The sequence below is a fragment of the Apaloderma vittatum genome, unplaced genomic scaffold (assembly GCF_000703405.1).
Source record: "Apaloderma vittatum isolate BGI_N311 unplaced genomic scaffold, ASM70340v1 scaffold1195, whole genome shotgun sequence".
In the NCBI taxonomy this organism is placed as follows: Eukaryota; Metazoa; Chordata; class Aves; order Trogoniformes; family Trogonidae; genus Apaloderma; species Apaloderma vittatum.
Window position 1 is genome coordinate 44,358 of NW_009716389.1, and position 13,761 is coordinate 58,118.

At 42.1% G+C, this 13,761-nt stretch overlaps 1 protein-coding gene across 1 annotated transcript in view; it reads left to right on the top strand.

The window, feature by feature from the left end:
• The first annotated feature begins 994 nt into the window (after positions 1-994).
• Positions 995-13,761, top strand: part of LOC104274000 (neurexin-3-like) — a 261,458-nt gene continuing 248,691 nt past the window's right edge. Inside the window, exon 1 of the mRNA XM_009869507.1 lies at positions 995-1,703. Coding sequence (XP_009867809.1) covers positions 995-1,703 — 709 coding nt within the window. The remainder of the gene's footprint in view (positions 1,704-13,761) is intronic.

A 13,761-nucleotide genomic window follows, 5' to 3' on the forward strand; every position in this document is an offset into this window, starting at 1 on the left:
AGCACAGTGAAGGGAGTGGAATGGGAATTTTGTCTTGCCCTGTATTGATTTTTAAATTCTGAGGAACTCGGTCTTTGCCCTAAACATTTTCATTGAGAGGTAGTTGTTACCAGGGAAGCTTCAGCACCATTTCTTTCAGTAAAGTCAATGAGATTGCATCCATCAAAGGAGTTAAATAATTTGGTATATTTTTACATTACTCAGCATTATGGTGTGTGCAGATCATTTGGTGTGTTCTCTGTTTGGTCCTCTTAGTTTTGAGGACATAGATATACCTGCTGCTTTGGAGGACTGTATAGCCAACTGCAGGCATGAAGAAGTTGCCAGAGTGTCAAGAAATATAAATGAGTTACTAAGGTAATCAGCTTTGTGGTAAAGATGGTGAGTAGTAGGACTAACTTTTCCCTTTCTTTTCTTCTCTTGATCCCACAGGTCCTGCGAGCTCTGTGAGTGCCAAGCAGTGAATTATGGGCTGGGTAGCCACCAGTGCATCATGAAGATTGACTTTACTTTTGCCCTGCTGAGGATCACGTGCTTTATGAATTCACTCTCTCCTCAATCTCGCTACCACTTCTGTCAATATTGTAATCATTTCTAGGAAACCAGAATTTGAGGCTTGCGCTTCAGCTCTGCTTTTCCTTCCTCCCTGGAACAACCAGTGTCACCTTTGTGTTCTACCTAAACAAATCACTGTGGGTTATTTGGCCCTTCGCAAAAATACGCTGGCTGGAGAAGTCACTTCATATACCCTGTAGTTCTGAGATAAAAGCCTCTGGATCCTAAAGGACAGTTGAGATCTTTCCTTGGAGAGAAGACATTTCCTCCTGGTCACGTGCACTTGCTGTCTCACTTTCCATTTACTCTTCCTTTCTCCCTGTCACTCTCTGTGCTCTTCTTCTCTTCCTGTTGGATTTAACATTTGGTGTGTACTTCTGGTATTCTCCTGCCAGTAGCGTAGCTTTTTTCTCCTAGGGAAGAGCAGATTCTTGAAACAATGGGCTTCACTCTACACTCTGTCTACTTCACCTTGAAGGTGAGTTTGCTGCTAGGCTCCTTGCTGGGTCTCTGTTTGGGTCTGGAGTTCATGGGCATCCCCAACCAGTGGGCCCGCTACCTTCGCTGGGATGCCAGCACTAGGAGCGAACTCAGCTTCCAGTTCAAGACCAACGTCTCTGCTGGGCTGCTCCTCTACTTTGATGATGGTGGTGTCTGTGACTTCCTCTGTCTGTCCCTTGTTGATGGGCGCATCCAACTCCAATTCAGTGTGGACTGTGCGGAGACTACAGTTATCACAGACAAGCAGGTCAATGACAGCAACTGGCACTTCCTGATGGTAAGCCGCAATCACCTTCGGACAGTGCTAGTGCTGGATGGTGAAGCCAAGCCAGGTGAGGTGCGTCCACAACGCCAGTACATGAATATCGTCAGTGACCTCTTTGTTGGTGGAGTCCCACTGGACATCCGGCCAGCTGCCTTGACCCTTGATGGTGTTCTGGGTGAGCCTCCATTTCAAGGATTTATCCTGGATTTGAAATACGGCAACTCTGAGCCGCAGCTCCTGGGCAGTCAAGGAGTCCGAGTAGAAATGGAAGGGCTTTGCGCAGAAAACCCCTGTGAAAATGGTGGTACTTGCTTCCTTCTGGATGGCGAGCCACATTGTGACTGCTCAGCCACTGGGTATGCTGGCAAGCTGTGTTCTGAAGGTAAGAGAATCCTTTTCAGTGATCTTTACATAACCCAAAGAGTTAATTCATCACATAGCAGGTTTAATACAAAGGGTACCCTATGTTGGTATTGGTAAAAGCAGTGATAAGAAGTTATCTTAGCTATCTGGGTCAATTCCACTACTCCATCTCCTTGAAAAGAGTGAAGTGTTTGTAAACTGGAGCCATGTATGTATGTCTAACATATCTGATTGGCAGAACATTGCAAAAGTTAGGCCATCTTTGTTGTTAGCTGTTCCTAGCCTGTGGAAGCCCCATGCTCCCCCTCAGCTGCTTGCATACTAATCACTGGATGGCACCTTGACTGTTTTAGCATTCTTGATTAAATTGCTTTGGGACCTGCTGAATGATCTTAGTATTGCAAAGGGAAGAGAGATTTGAGTGTTTCTGTGTTGTTTCATACTCTCTTTTACAATTTGAGCCCAGAAGTTTTAAGCCATGCAAACCACATGATGAAGTGTATTTCAGTTTTTTTCCCTTGGTCTTTAGCATTGTGATGGTTGTTAACTGTGTATGTGCAAGGGACTTTAATTGACTGTAAATCATTATGTGAATTTGAGAATCTCATTACCGCATTTTTTATGACATTTGAATTTAAACACAACGGTTTGAGCTTAAGCCAAAGATGAAACCTGGGCAACAAGTGTCTAATGTCAAGGGAAAAAACAAAAACATACACAGAAACCCCCAAACCTGAAATTTTTCAAAATGCAAATACTTGCAATAATATGTTATCACAACTAGCATTTATTTACTTCTTTTGGTAATGAAAATAGATTAACTGGAATTCACTATGTAGAATGTGATAAGTGCTGAAAATGAAATCCCTATGCTGTTGACATGTTAACAAAAAGCCGTACAAAAATACTATGTAAATACAGCTCTGCATTTGCAGTATAGATGGAGAAGCAAACATGTTTTTATAGGAAGGGAAGGTTTGGAAAATAAACATGGCATCCATATATGCATTCATTTTAAGATGCTTTTAATGATAATGGAAAATTCGGTTTTACATCCAAATATTACAGTACCAATATATGACCAATAGATAGGAGGCCTGAGCCTGTGAAGTGTGGAACACCAGAATTCTTCCTTGCTATTTGCTCTACACAGATCAAGTCCAAATCAGTAATGAGCCAGAGCTATTTCCCATGCTTGAGGTTATGACACTGTGTGGAGCTGAAGAGACTGCTGGATGTGACCAGGCACTTCAATAGCTGGGCCAGTTCTGGGAAGATTGCAAGAGCCACACAAGCATATGGACCCTGAAACAAAGATTTAAGGCTCTTTCTGCTGCTGGGCTAAGGGACCCAGACTCCATGGGGAGCTGCTCAAGACATGAGCAGCATATGGTTTTCATTGAGCGTCTTGAGAAAATAGAACAAGCGAGTGAGGCTTCCACGTACCTGTGGGGCCATTGTGAGAGCTCTAACCAGGGCTTGGGTGGTGGAATGTCTGCTTTTCCTGGATGGGTGGAGCAATATGAAATGCATCTTCTCATGAATCCAGGGATATTTCTTTTGTAGACATCACGGAACAAGCAGTGCTATTGTTACCTTTTGAAGCCATGCGTCACCACTGCTGTTTGTTTCCTATAGTGATTCATCAGTTCCCAGCCCAACCTTCTATTAAGGGTGAGCAAAGAAGTTTGTCAGGATGTACCTTTTTCAGTGAACATTTTTAACTCTCTGCTAGCTGTGGTCTGTTCACTCATGCAGACAATGCTGTGCAGAGACCTTCTCCAATGGAACAAATCCAGAGACTTCCACAGAGTCGTAACCTTGTCCATTTCTTCAGTTTTCTCTGTTATTACTTCATGGTGTGTATTTGTTTTTTGTTAGAATTTTGTAATCGGTCTTGTTTTCTGCCTACTTTATGCTGCAGCAGTGATGATTTCTGTGTGTTAAATGCTGTCATCCCAAAATGTTACGGTGCCTGTTCAGATTGTGAAAAGATGGGAGAAAAAGCTGTTAGTAAGTGGAAACAAGCAGACAAAGTGGCAAGGAAACGAACCAGAATGAAGTTAAGTGCAGCTGCCTTTTTATTTGTCTTTGAAAAAGCAGCAAACTCCAAAGAACGTCTTTTTCAATTCTCTGAGTGTGGCAGAACCACCACTGATGGAACAGTATGATGTGGTAGGAATGGCAGAACTGGATTCAGGCTCTTCCTGCCTCTGGCTTGATTGGTCATTATCAGCTTGTATTTTCTTTGTTTGCTTTTTTTTTTGACCCCCAGGAGATTGAGGTGTTTGTTAGAACTGTTCCCTTTTGTTTTGCTTCCTTATCCTGCCTCTAGGTATTTGCAGAAGTAACATGCTTATTTTATTTCCAGTTTCTTTTTTTTGCAAACAGTATGCTCTTTCAACTGGATATCAACAACTCCCTTTTCGAGGAGATCATGAACTCCATTACAGTATTTACTAGTCTGTAGTCTGTGTGCGTATTTTCACTTTGTCACTGGAGTTGGCTCTTTTACTGGGAACTGATGGGATCCAATCAATAACGACTTGTGTTTGAACTGCTAAATGCAATATGTACCTTTTTAATAATGAGTTCTCTTTGACAGTATGCAGGCCATTACTTGGCTATTGACTGATACCTATGTCTGCGGATGGTAAAACTACAGCAAACTCATTTATTCTGTGGCCAGAGAAATAAAAAATAAATAGGGAGTGGAACCTGCCAATTCTGTACTGCGTTGGAATGAGGCTCCATTTACAGTATTAGGGGTTACTGTCACGCAAAGGACAGTTCCAGTTATGGTGAACCTCAGCAGAGAACAACCATTCCAGACTGAGACAAAACTGTAAATCCTATCCAGTATATGCCCCCAACATGCAGAAAGAACTATTTGGCACTTAATGTGCATCCAGAGTTACCAGGATGGCGTATGGCACGGTAGCTTCATGCCCAGACGGGCAGCTGAGCGGATCGTTGCTGGCCCATGAGAAGTACGATTTCTGTGTCTGAGCGTACACAGTGGGAGTGCAAATTCCTGCACTCTTCAGAAGGTTTGACTGCTTTGAATAAAATGTGATACTATTTTTATTGCACTTGGAGTAAACTGCTTCACTGAATCTGACAGCTCTGTGGGGTACAAAGGATGGCTGATTTGAGTAGCAGTTAATTTGTATGTTTCTGGGCAATGGTGGCATTAGACATGAAAGCTCAAGTCAGAGACACCTTCCCCTCTAATAAACCTCATGAGTCTCTGTGGGATCAGGCTGCTGCCAAGGGAATGAGGTTCCTGTAGAATTTGAGCAGCACAGATATTTGTGTCACTGGAAAATAAAAACAAAACCAACAACAAAACAAACAGACAAACAAAAAACCCTAACAAAAAAAAAACCACAGAAAAACCCACCAACCAAAAATGCCCCAAACTTTCCCCATGCAAATTTTGAAAACTGTGCTGCTGTAGCAGCCAGATGATCGTGTTCATATCTGCTTATTCAGGATCACACTGTCTTCCTTAGTCTGCAAGAAATTCTTCCTCGGAAATTGTGGTGAAGAGGGTGAGTTCGCTAATGTGGGCAGTGTGAGTGCCACACTTCATGTACAGAATATTTCCACCTCAGGTACAGAGTATTTTGGTCCAAGACCTCACCCCTCTCCCTAGCCCTCTTCGGCCTTTGTGAGGAAAGGTGAACAGAAGATATGCTTAGAAATGACACTCGCTCTTGTAGTTGCAGAGCCAAGACGTCGATGTGATCACCAGCTTCACAAAGCACCGTGCTGAAGCCTTTGTGTTGCCTGCAGGGGCTGTTTCTAAACGGAGCCTGAATAGGGGCTTGATTGCACCTCTTCCCTTGATTACAGAGCAAGATTTCCTGGGGATGCTGCCTGCTGAATGACAGAGGAGCCCGTTGCTCTGTAATTATCACACTTTTAACTGCAGCAGGAACAGATTTTTCTATAGCCCCTCAGCTTCGTTTAAAGAGACAAGTTACTGCAGGATTTATCCCCCACCTGCCCCTTTGGAGCAGCCCAGTTTTGGCTGCGCCTAAAGGGACTGCCTAGCCTCATATGCAATCACCATATTTCCCTGCCAGACACTCCAAACTTTGTAATACTAAGGGCTAATTTGGCATTTTGCCATGAGCCTGATGGGTGTGCCTATTTTGCATATTCATTTACATATATTTTGTAATCAGAAACAAATGAACATGACCATAATATTTGCTTCCACTTGCATATTTCTTGACAGGTGAATATAAATTAGTGGCTGTTGAATTCACTAGCAATAAACAGCTGTGGACCCTTCATTTGGTCTTGGGTTCTGCTGTTCTAGAGGACAGCAGGCAATCCTGGGATGCACTTTGCGAGGCCCAGATCTTTGTGCACTACTGCAAAACTCTAGAATTGATGTTCTCCAAGGGCTGTGGAGTAAATATTGCAAGGGGAAAATATGCTGTTTTATGCCACTTTTTATGCTCCAACTCTGGCCATTGGGCAGAAAGCTGGTATTATCTCTGCTTGTGACTTAGTTTTGCAGCTATTTGTTTTTCCCCATCTCTTTCTCTTGCCCATTCTGCCTGGTTTAAGTTCCTTAGGTTGTATTTAAAATAATAATCTTTTGTAATCTTCTTGTAATTTTTTCATGCATGGCCACAGGTGAGCACCAGAGAAAGATGATGTATTAAGATACTAATTAATATTTACAGAGTGCTTTGAAACTCCAAAGTGCAGTAGAAGCAGCATTTGTTTTTCTTAATAATTAAAATAGAGCAGGAGCCACAGAATTCCGATTTAGATCCTATAGCACTTAACAGAAATGGCTTAAGACCTGTTTCCCCTCACGAAGCGTGGACTGCCTGCAGCTCCAGTCCTAGCTGGATTTGGTTTGTACCCTCCCCTGCTTTTAATGCAGGAGCAAGAGGCCCTGTACGGAATGTGCCATTGATTCAAACAGTCTAGCTACAGTACTTGCTGACAGCTATATTCTTGTTTTACTCCACTGTGTTATAGGTGACCATGACGCTACAATCCTTTTCTGCTTGATTGCAGATCAGCTGCAGACCTCAGGCAACAGACAAGTTATAGCCCTCAGTTAGACAGAGCTTGGATATCTCTGCTGAAATGAATGAAGCAAGTTGTGGTTGGATACAAAGGAGATCATGATTTGGTGTGGGGTGGAACTGGTGAAGAGTGAGAACAATTTGTAAGCAAGAAGAGGGTGGGACTTAGGGAAGAAGACAGGATGAAAATGTTGCTTTATAAAAGAGTAATCCATAGTTCACACAGAGTGTTTGCAGCAGCTATTCTGTCTTGATTTTACCTGCCTGATAGCATAAAAGAATGGTTCTTGGCTATCACAAAGACTAGGTTTGAATGGGCAGAGTGAGCTTCTGGAGGACCAAATCTAGCCGGAGTTTGGATACCAGCTTCCTTTGTCAGTCCGCAGTCTGGCCTGCTCTGTCCCAAAGTGAGCACAGCTATGATCTAAACTGAAATTTGTGGTTGTTACTAATTAAAGATCTAAATAAAAGTAACTAATGATAATTATGAAAGTAAGCAGAGCCAGAAATTCCTCTTTTCAACTTATGGTTAGGAGATAATTTGATTTCAGAGGGAAAGTTTATTTTCCTTTGGTTTTGCCCTAATTAAAAAAAATAGGAAAACAACAACAAAAAAGACTTGATCTATTATTACTGTCCAGGCTTCTGCTGAGCTAGGCAGCCTGTCATGGAGGTCAGTCAGCAGTAAATATAGCCCCAAGCAAGACAGCATGTTCTGTAGCCTTGCTTTCATCCTTATTCCAGGATGGAGGTGTGCAGGTTGTTTGCCGCAGGGTATTTTTTGTTAAGTTTTGGTGGAAAATGGAGGGATATAATCCTCCCAGGTACCTTGAGGATGCTGGAAATGGTGTGACAAAGCTGCAGGGAAGGACATGGAAGAGGAGCACATCTCTCCGGCAGACTCTGACACCACTAAGCGAAGATGAGCCTCTGCACGTCAGCCTCAGGACTGGGTGCTCCCGGGTGTGGGAGAAGGTGGTAATCCATGTGATGAAATGGTAGAGTGCCCACCTGCCCTGGGCCAACTTCTGGTTCTACTTTACCTCTTCTTCCTTTGCTGACCCACTTTGAACCTGATGGATAGTGAAGTTTCTTTCTGTCTCTATAGAAAGCAAGGCAACTGTCATGTTATTGCTGTCCAGAGGCAGCAATGTGACTTCTGGGTACATGTGTGTTTCTCTCAAAATCCTTCATTGCAGACAGTCTCACTGCCATTGTAACCCTACTCTGCGGAGCAAAGCATTTGCCTTTATTCCATCTGTGAAACAGGTCCAGGAGCTGTCAGCTGGGTGCAAAGAAGCCTGAGGACTGAGAGAGATGGAGGTGGGGAGGACTGTGGATGTCACAGACTACTCTAAGCAGAACTGGTTTGTATCTGAGTGTGTTTGCTCTGAAATGGGTCTGGGACCTGAATACACTCTTTTCACATTCTGTGCTGTTGACAGCATTGCTAGTCCTGCTATGTCAGCTGTCCAGGCCCTGCTGCATGTGCACTCATTATCCTGAGTGGAAACCAAGCTATAAGGTGTAAAGAAAGTGCACTGGGGCAGCAGAACTTGGATGGTCTGGTCACAAGAGCACTAACACCTAACATACTAGTTTCTGTTTCTGCTACAGGATTCCTGTGTACCCAGGGTGATCTGCTGGCAGACTGAAAGACTCAAGATTGAATCAACTGACTTTTCTTTGAAGGGAATATGTATCTGGGTTACCCTGTTTCAGTTTCTGTATCTGAAATATAGCCAGTGGGACTTCCTGTACTCTAGGTATTAAGTATCCCATACAATTCTGTATGACTATGATAGAGATGTGTATGTATCTTAGGAGGACAGGTAAATGATGATAATTCATAAGCACCCAGTACGATGACCTGGTTTGACTGTCAGTTTTCCAGCTACGCTAGCAGTTAGAAATTAAGGTGCCTTTACTTGTTAAGTAGCTACCTTTGAGGAGTGTTCCTCATCTTTCTATTCAACTGAAATGTCCCAGCCTCCTGCTGCTTTGTGCAGTGTCACACTATGAGTACTCAGACCTTTCCTAGGCCAGGCTGCATTTGAGCTGGTGAAGACAGAGCCCAAGCAGCAGTGTAGCCTCTTCCTGGTCGGGTGACACGGAGCAGATGCTACCCTGCAGGGTGCTGATAGGAGCAAGGGGAAAGGCAGAGCTTTTGACTCCTTTTTTAAAAAAAAAAAAATAAAAAAAAATGTGTCTCACATGCTCCACTGACTTCCCCTAGATGCCCTCTGTCATGAACCTCAGATGCTGATCAGATGCTTTTCCTGGTGTGGTGACCCACCTCTGCCTACCTGTCTGCACTGGCACTCTTCCTGCTGTGGCTGCTGGTTCCAGCCTGCCCCTTTCACCCTCTGTTCTTGAGACTCACCTTGACCTTGTGCTGTCAGGGAAAGCAAAGAGAGTATGAAAGGCTCCCAGAGCAGAATGACAGAGTTTGGACTTCTGTTGAAAGCAGGATGACAGAGAAGAAATCCCCTTGGGTTGGGTTTGAGTGTTTTTAATTAGCTCAAAGTGTTTTGTGGTTCTAAGGCACTGGAAAGGTAGGTAAAATCTTCTTTCTTTTCCTGTTAGTGCTCATCCGCACAAATCTAAATGCATATTAGATGTAGCAGGTGTGTTTGTGCAGTTTGCAGCACAGACCGAGAAGGAGAAAGGGGTACTTTTCTCTCAGGATTTTGCTCTGAGGTGTGATCTTCCTCCTCTTACTCATGGAATTTATACTAAAGTAACCTCAATGAATGTAATGGACTGGCTCTGAGTATTGGACAGAGACCTTTATCAGAAAGGGAGAAGCAGTTCATTGGTAGATGTAGGAGTTTGAGCTGTAGGTTAAAACCAGACTTCAATTTCTAATACTGCTGGCAGGCCTCAGAGTTTACTTGGCTGCTACATCTGTCCAGAAGCCTTTCTCAGACTGTGTAGTTTCTTGGGTGTATTTTCATTTCTTCTCAGCTTGTTTTCTTAGTACTTGAGAAAAATGACACTGTCCGAGTTTTCCAAACTTCTGGTGTGTCTCTGCAGACATGTGTTTGATTTTCTGGTCTTTCCTGCTGCTTCCATCCTGCCAGCTTGGCTTTCAGCGTCAGTGCCTCTCAGTACCTTTCTTCTCAGGGTAGAGTAGGAGAACTTCCTGGAGCTAAAGACAGGTTTGTCCACTTAAGTTGGTCAGAAACCACAGTTGAGGCAGAGGTGAGAGTGACTTATGTTGTGATCTTCAAGCTTTGTAGCACAGTGACATTTGCAGCTGAATTCCTTAAGCTCCTTTCTGTATGTGGCTGGAAATATATGCTTTATATTCCCACAAGAATTTTTTTATATGGGAAGTAGTGTATTGCATCAATCCTTAACAAACTGATGTTAAAAAACAAAAAGGAAAAAAAGGAAGAGGTGCGGTTTATGAAGAGGAAAGGAGATTAAATTACCTGCCTAGAACCACCTAAAGGAAAAAGCTTGGAAAGCGGCCAGAATTTCTGTACCACTTCTTCTGTCTTTTGCCTTTTCCTCTGGAGCTTCTGTGAGAGCTGCCCTTGGGACTTGGTGCAGTAGGAAGCAGGGGGCTGCACAAAGGAATCACCCTGCATGATGCCTACCAGACTTCTGGTGTAATTGGAGATCTGTGTAGGTCCTTGTTATTCATATGGCTTTGACTTTTAAGGAACATAACAGGAGATCAGTGAATGTAAAAAAAATATAAATTGGTTATACTGCTATCATGAAACAGTAGCATTATTACATTTCTCAGGATAACCAGAACTAGAGGTGTGTTTATATCAAAGATGAGGTGCAACTCATACAGGCATATCTACCTGAAAATTTGCCAAGTTAGGTGCTGGTAGTTGTGTGATCACAGCTTGGAAGGTAGTCATGTGGTGATAGTGGTATGGCTATAGATTTAGTATTCTATAGAACACCCTCTGAGAAAACATTGGATGCTGCAGAAAATGGCAAAATACTCTTTCTTCAGAGTTCCTCTAGTGGGCACTGTGCTGTTGGAGATCTGGTTTGGTTTTTTTGTCTTCATTGGAAAGAAAAAAAAATAGGGCCCTGATGATTGAATTGTAATTTAGGTTACTGGCTTAGCGATCTCCTCCTAAATTCTCTGTTTCCCTTCATTATTTAAGCTGAAATGCTCAGTAGCGTCTCAAATGCTGCAATGAACACATCTACAACAAATTCTCAAACCTGCTGGTTTTGAATAGATATGAGACTTGATTACCTAAACACTTTGCCTCTACTTAGCATCTTACACATACATGTGTCTTTAGGACAGTCAAAAAACAGACCACCTTATCTTGTGGTATCTTCAAGTGAAAGATGTGTGAAGCAACATTCTGACCAGCTAAGACACGTCAGAATAAGACAGCCTGGAAATGTTTTCCTCATGAGAAATGGTGGTTTCATTAAAATCAAAATATTTAGAAAAAAGTAACTGATTTTGATGACAGTCTGCCAAAAAAAATGCATTTATTTTATAGAATTTCTGGATTATTACTTCAGTTGTACATATATTTCTACCTTATTTTATAACTTACTAGTGTTATTGTCCCTAATATGAACCTACTACTGATGAGATGCAATATATCACAAAAATACTGAAGTACTTTAAAGAAGGGGCATAGTCTGCCACACTGAATAAAAAGCTCTAATAAAAACTTGTGGACTCAGCCCCATCGTGCTAGAACTGTGTGTGCTTTTAGGCGCAGAAGTGGAGACAAAAGGATACCAAGGCATAGGTTAGACTTGACCAGAGAGAATAGATTTCCAGCTGGCAAACAGGGAGTGGAACCTGGAGCACAGGTAGGGCAATGAGTCAGATGGATGCCCTTTGAAACCTCCCGGCAGGGGGAAGAGTCATGTGAAGCACTGTTATTATTTAAATTCACTGTAAGTGACAGGTCCGTAGGTACTGTTGTTAGTCAAGAGCTCCACTAAAGAAAGGGCCCAAGAAATGATCTTGAGTGGACTGGGCTTAGGTGAATTATTCCCCATTTGACTTCTCAGATGTGCCAGTATCACTGAACAGAGCAGTCTCTGGATGGTGACAGTGAAGGTAGCAAGGCTGCACATATTAAAGAAAAACTACAGTGAGGTTGAGATTGTCAGCAGTTAGGTCTTTGGCTTTGGATTGAACCTAAGCAGTTTGCAGTGTAGCTGGACCTGAAGACTGGGCAGCGAGCATTCCCAAAGAAGAGCGTAACAAATACCTCTCTATGCAAGAAATGCTCTTTGAAATGCAGCCAGCCCAAGCTGAGATTTAGGCTGGATGAGCAAGACTCTGCCTATGAAAATCACTTGGGAACTGCACTAGTATGGCATGACAGCCGTTCTTGAGCTCTGGGATGTTTTCCCTGTCATAGCTGCTGCCAGTGTGGTGACTCCCAGTTTGCCTCAGGCAAAAGATAGCTAAACCAAAGTACTCAGTAACAGATCCTCTGTCTCGGGAGAACAATTGGCTGTGATTTCAGACCTCATTTGTCAATGGTGTTTAATTATAGCCCTGCTACCACTTACAGGGGAGGTCACTGCTGTGTTGTAGGTCTATTAATGCTCCCTTTGGCCTTAAAAACCTGTGAACCTATATCCCACTATTTTTGGGAAAATTGTAACAGTCTCCACTGGGTTTCTTTCAGAGCTGAAATTTCTTGAGTTTCTTCTTGATTACTTGACAAAATGTCGTTGGAAAACTGACTAGAATAATTTAAGCCACATTTCAGGTCTGAGACTGAAACAAAATGTAGGTTTTGTCTGGTTTAGTTTCTGTCTTTACATTTGTCCAGTTTTCTCTTTGTGTATAATGGGCTGACTGTGGTGCAGTGTGGGTACATGAACTACCTGAATTTGCAGACACTGTATCATTAATGAGCTGTTCTGTAGAAAATACATCAAATGTACAGCTCATTGTATAAAACGTTTTCTTGCACATCTGATCTCATAGATAATATTCAACTTAAAATTAACGTCATACAGCAAGTACTCTTTAGTCAGGCAGAGCCTTCATTCATGATGAAGGATGTGTTTAATTCAGAATTAAACCCAAATCTATTTAGATTTGTTGAATTACTACTTTTAAGTCCCTTTTGGAGAAGTGATTCAGGCACCTTGGAGCTTCTTGACTTGGCTTCTAAATAGTAGTTTTAATCATTTTACCTTTGTATTGTATTTGTTTCCATCCCTTTTCACATCTAAAGATTTGGCACAAAGAGCATATTTCTCTATGAGATTCTTTGCTTGCCTGTGTTTGCCTTTAATAGTTTTAATGATCTGATACTGAACTAAATCCAAGGCCATTCAAATATTCTTTAAAAAAAACTGAGCAAAGAAGGAAAATTAATTTCAAAAATCCTGCTTTAATGTGACATTAAAATTGTGAATTTCAGAATTAAATGATAGTACCTGCTACAATCAAAATGCCGCATGGCATCCATTCAAATGTGCTTCAGGCATTCTGCACTTGAATTGTGTGCAAGGCAGGAAAATAAAAGAGCTAAAATGCTGTCAGGTTAATAATAAATTGTGCATACATGTGGCACATTTCATCAGGGTATTCCTAAGCATCTCACAACTACTGATAAATCAGTCAACCTTCACATCACACTACCACACTGTGAAATGCATGTTATCTCCATTTTACTGATGGCAAAACTGAGAGGCAAGCAGAATGTGAATTATTGAAGGGTATCAAGTCAGAAGCTGCCTGAGGTGGGACTGGAATCCAGAATGCTAAATCCTAAGTATTAAACAATATAGTAGTTTATCTAGTATTATCCAAGTGTGCTATAAAAGCTCCAAAATGCTGTGGTTTACATCAAATGTGAAGCTAAGACTGGAGCTTCGGACTTTAGGGATTCTTGTAAAATTTCAGTTGACTGAAATTCAAAGAAAGATCTCTGTCTATTCTGTCTGGTGGAATGGATTGTCTATATCCCAAAAGTTCTGCCATTTGTGATTGTTGTCACATAACTTTGTGATCTGAAACTATCTTGTTCCTTAACTAGCTTGTTCTTT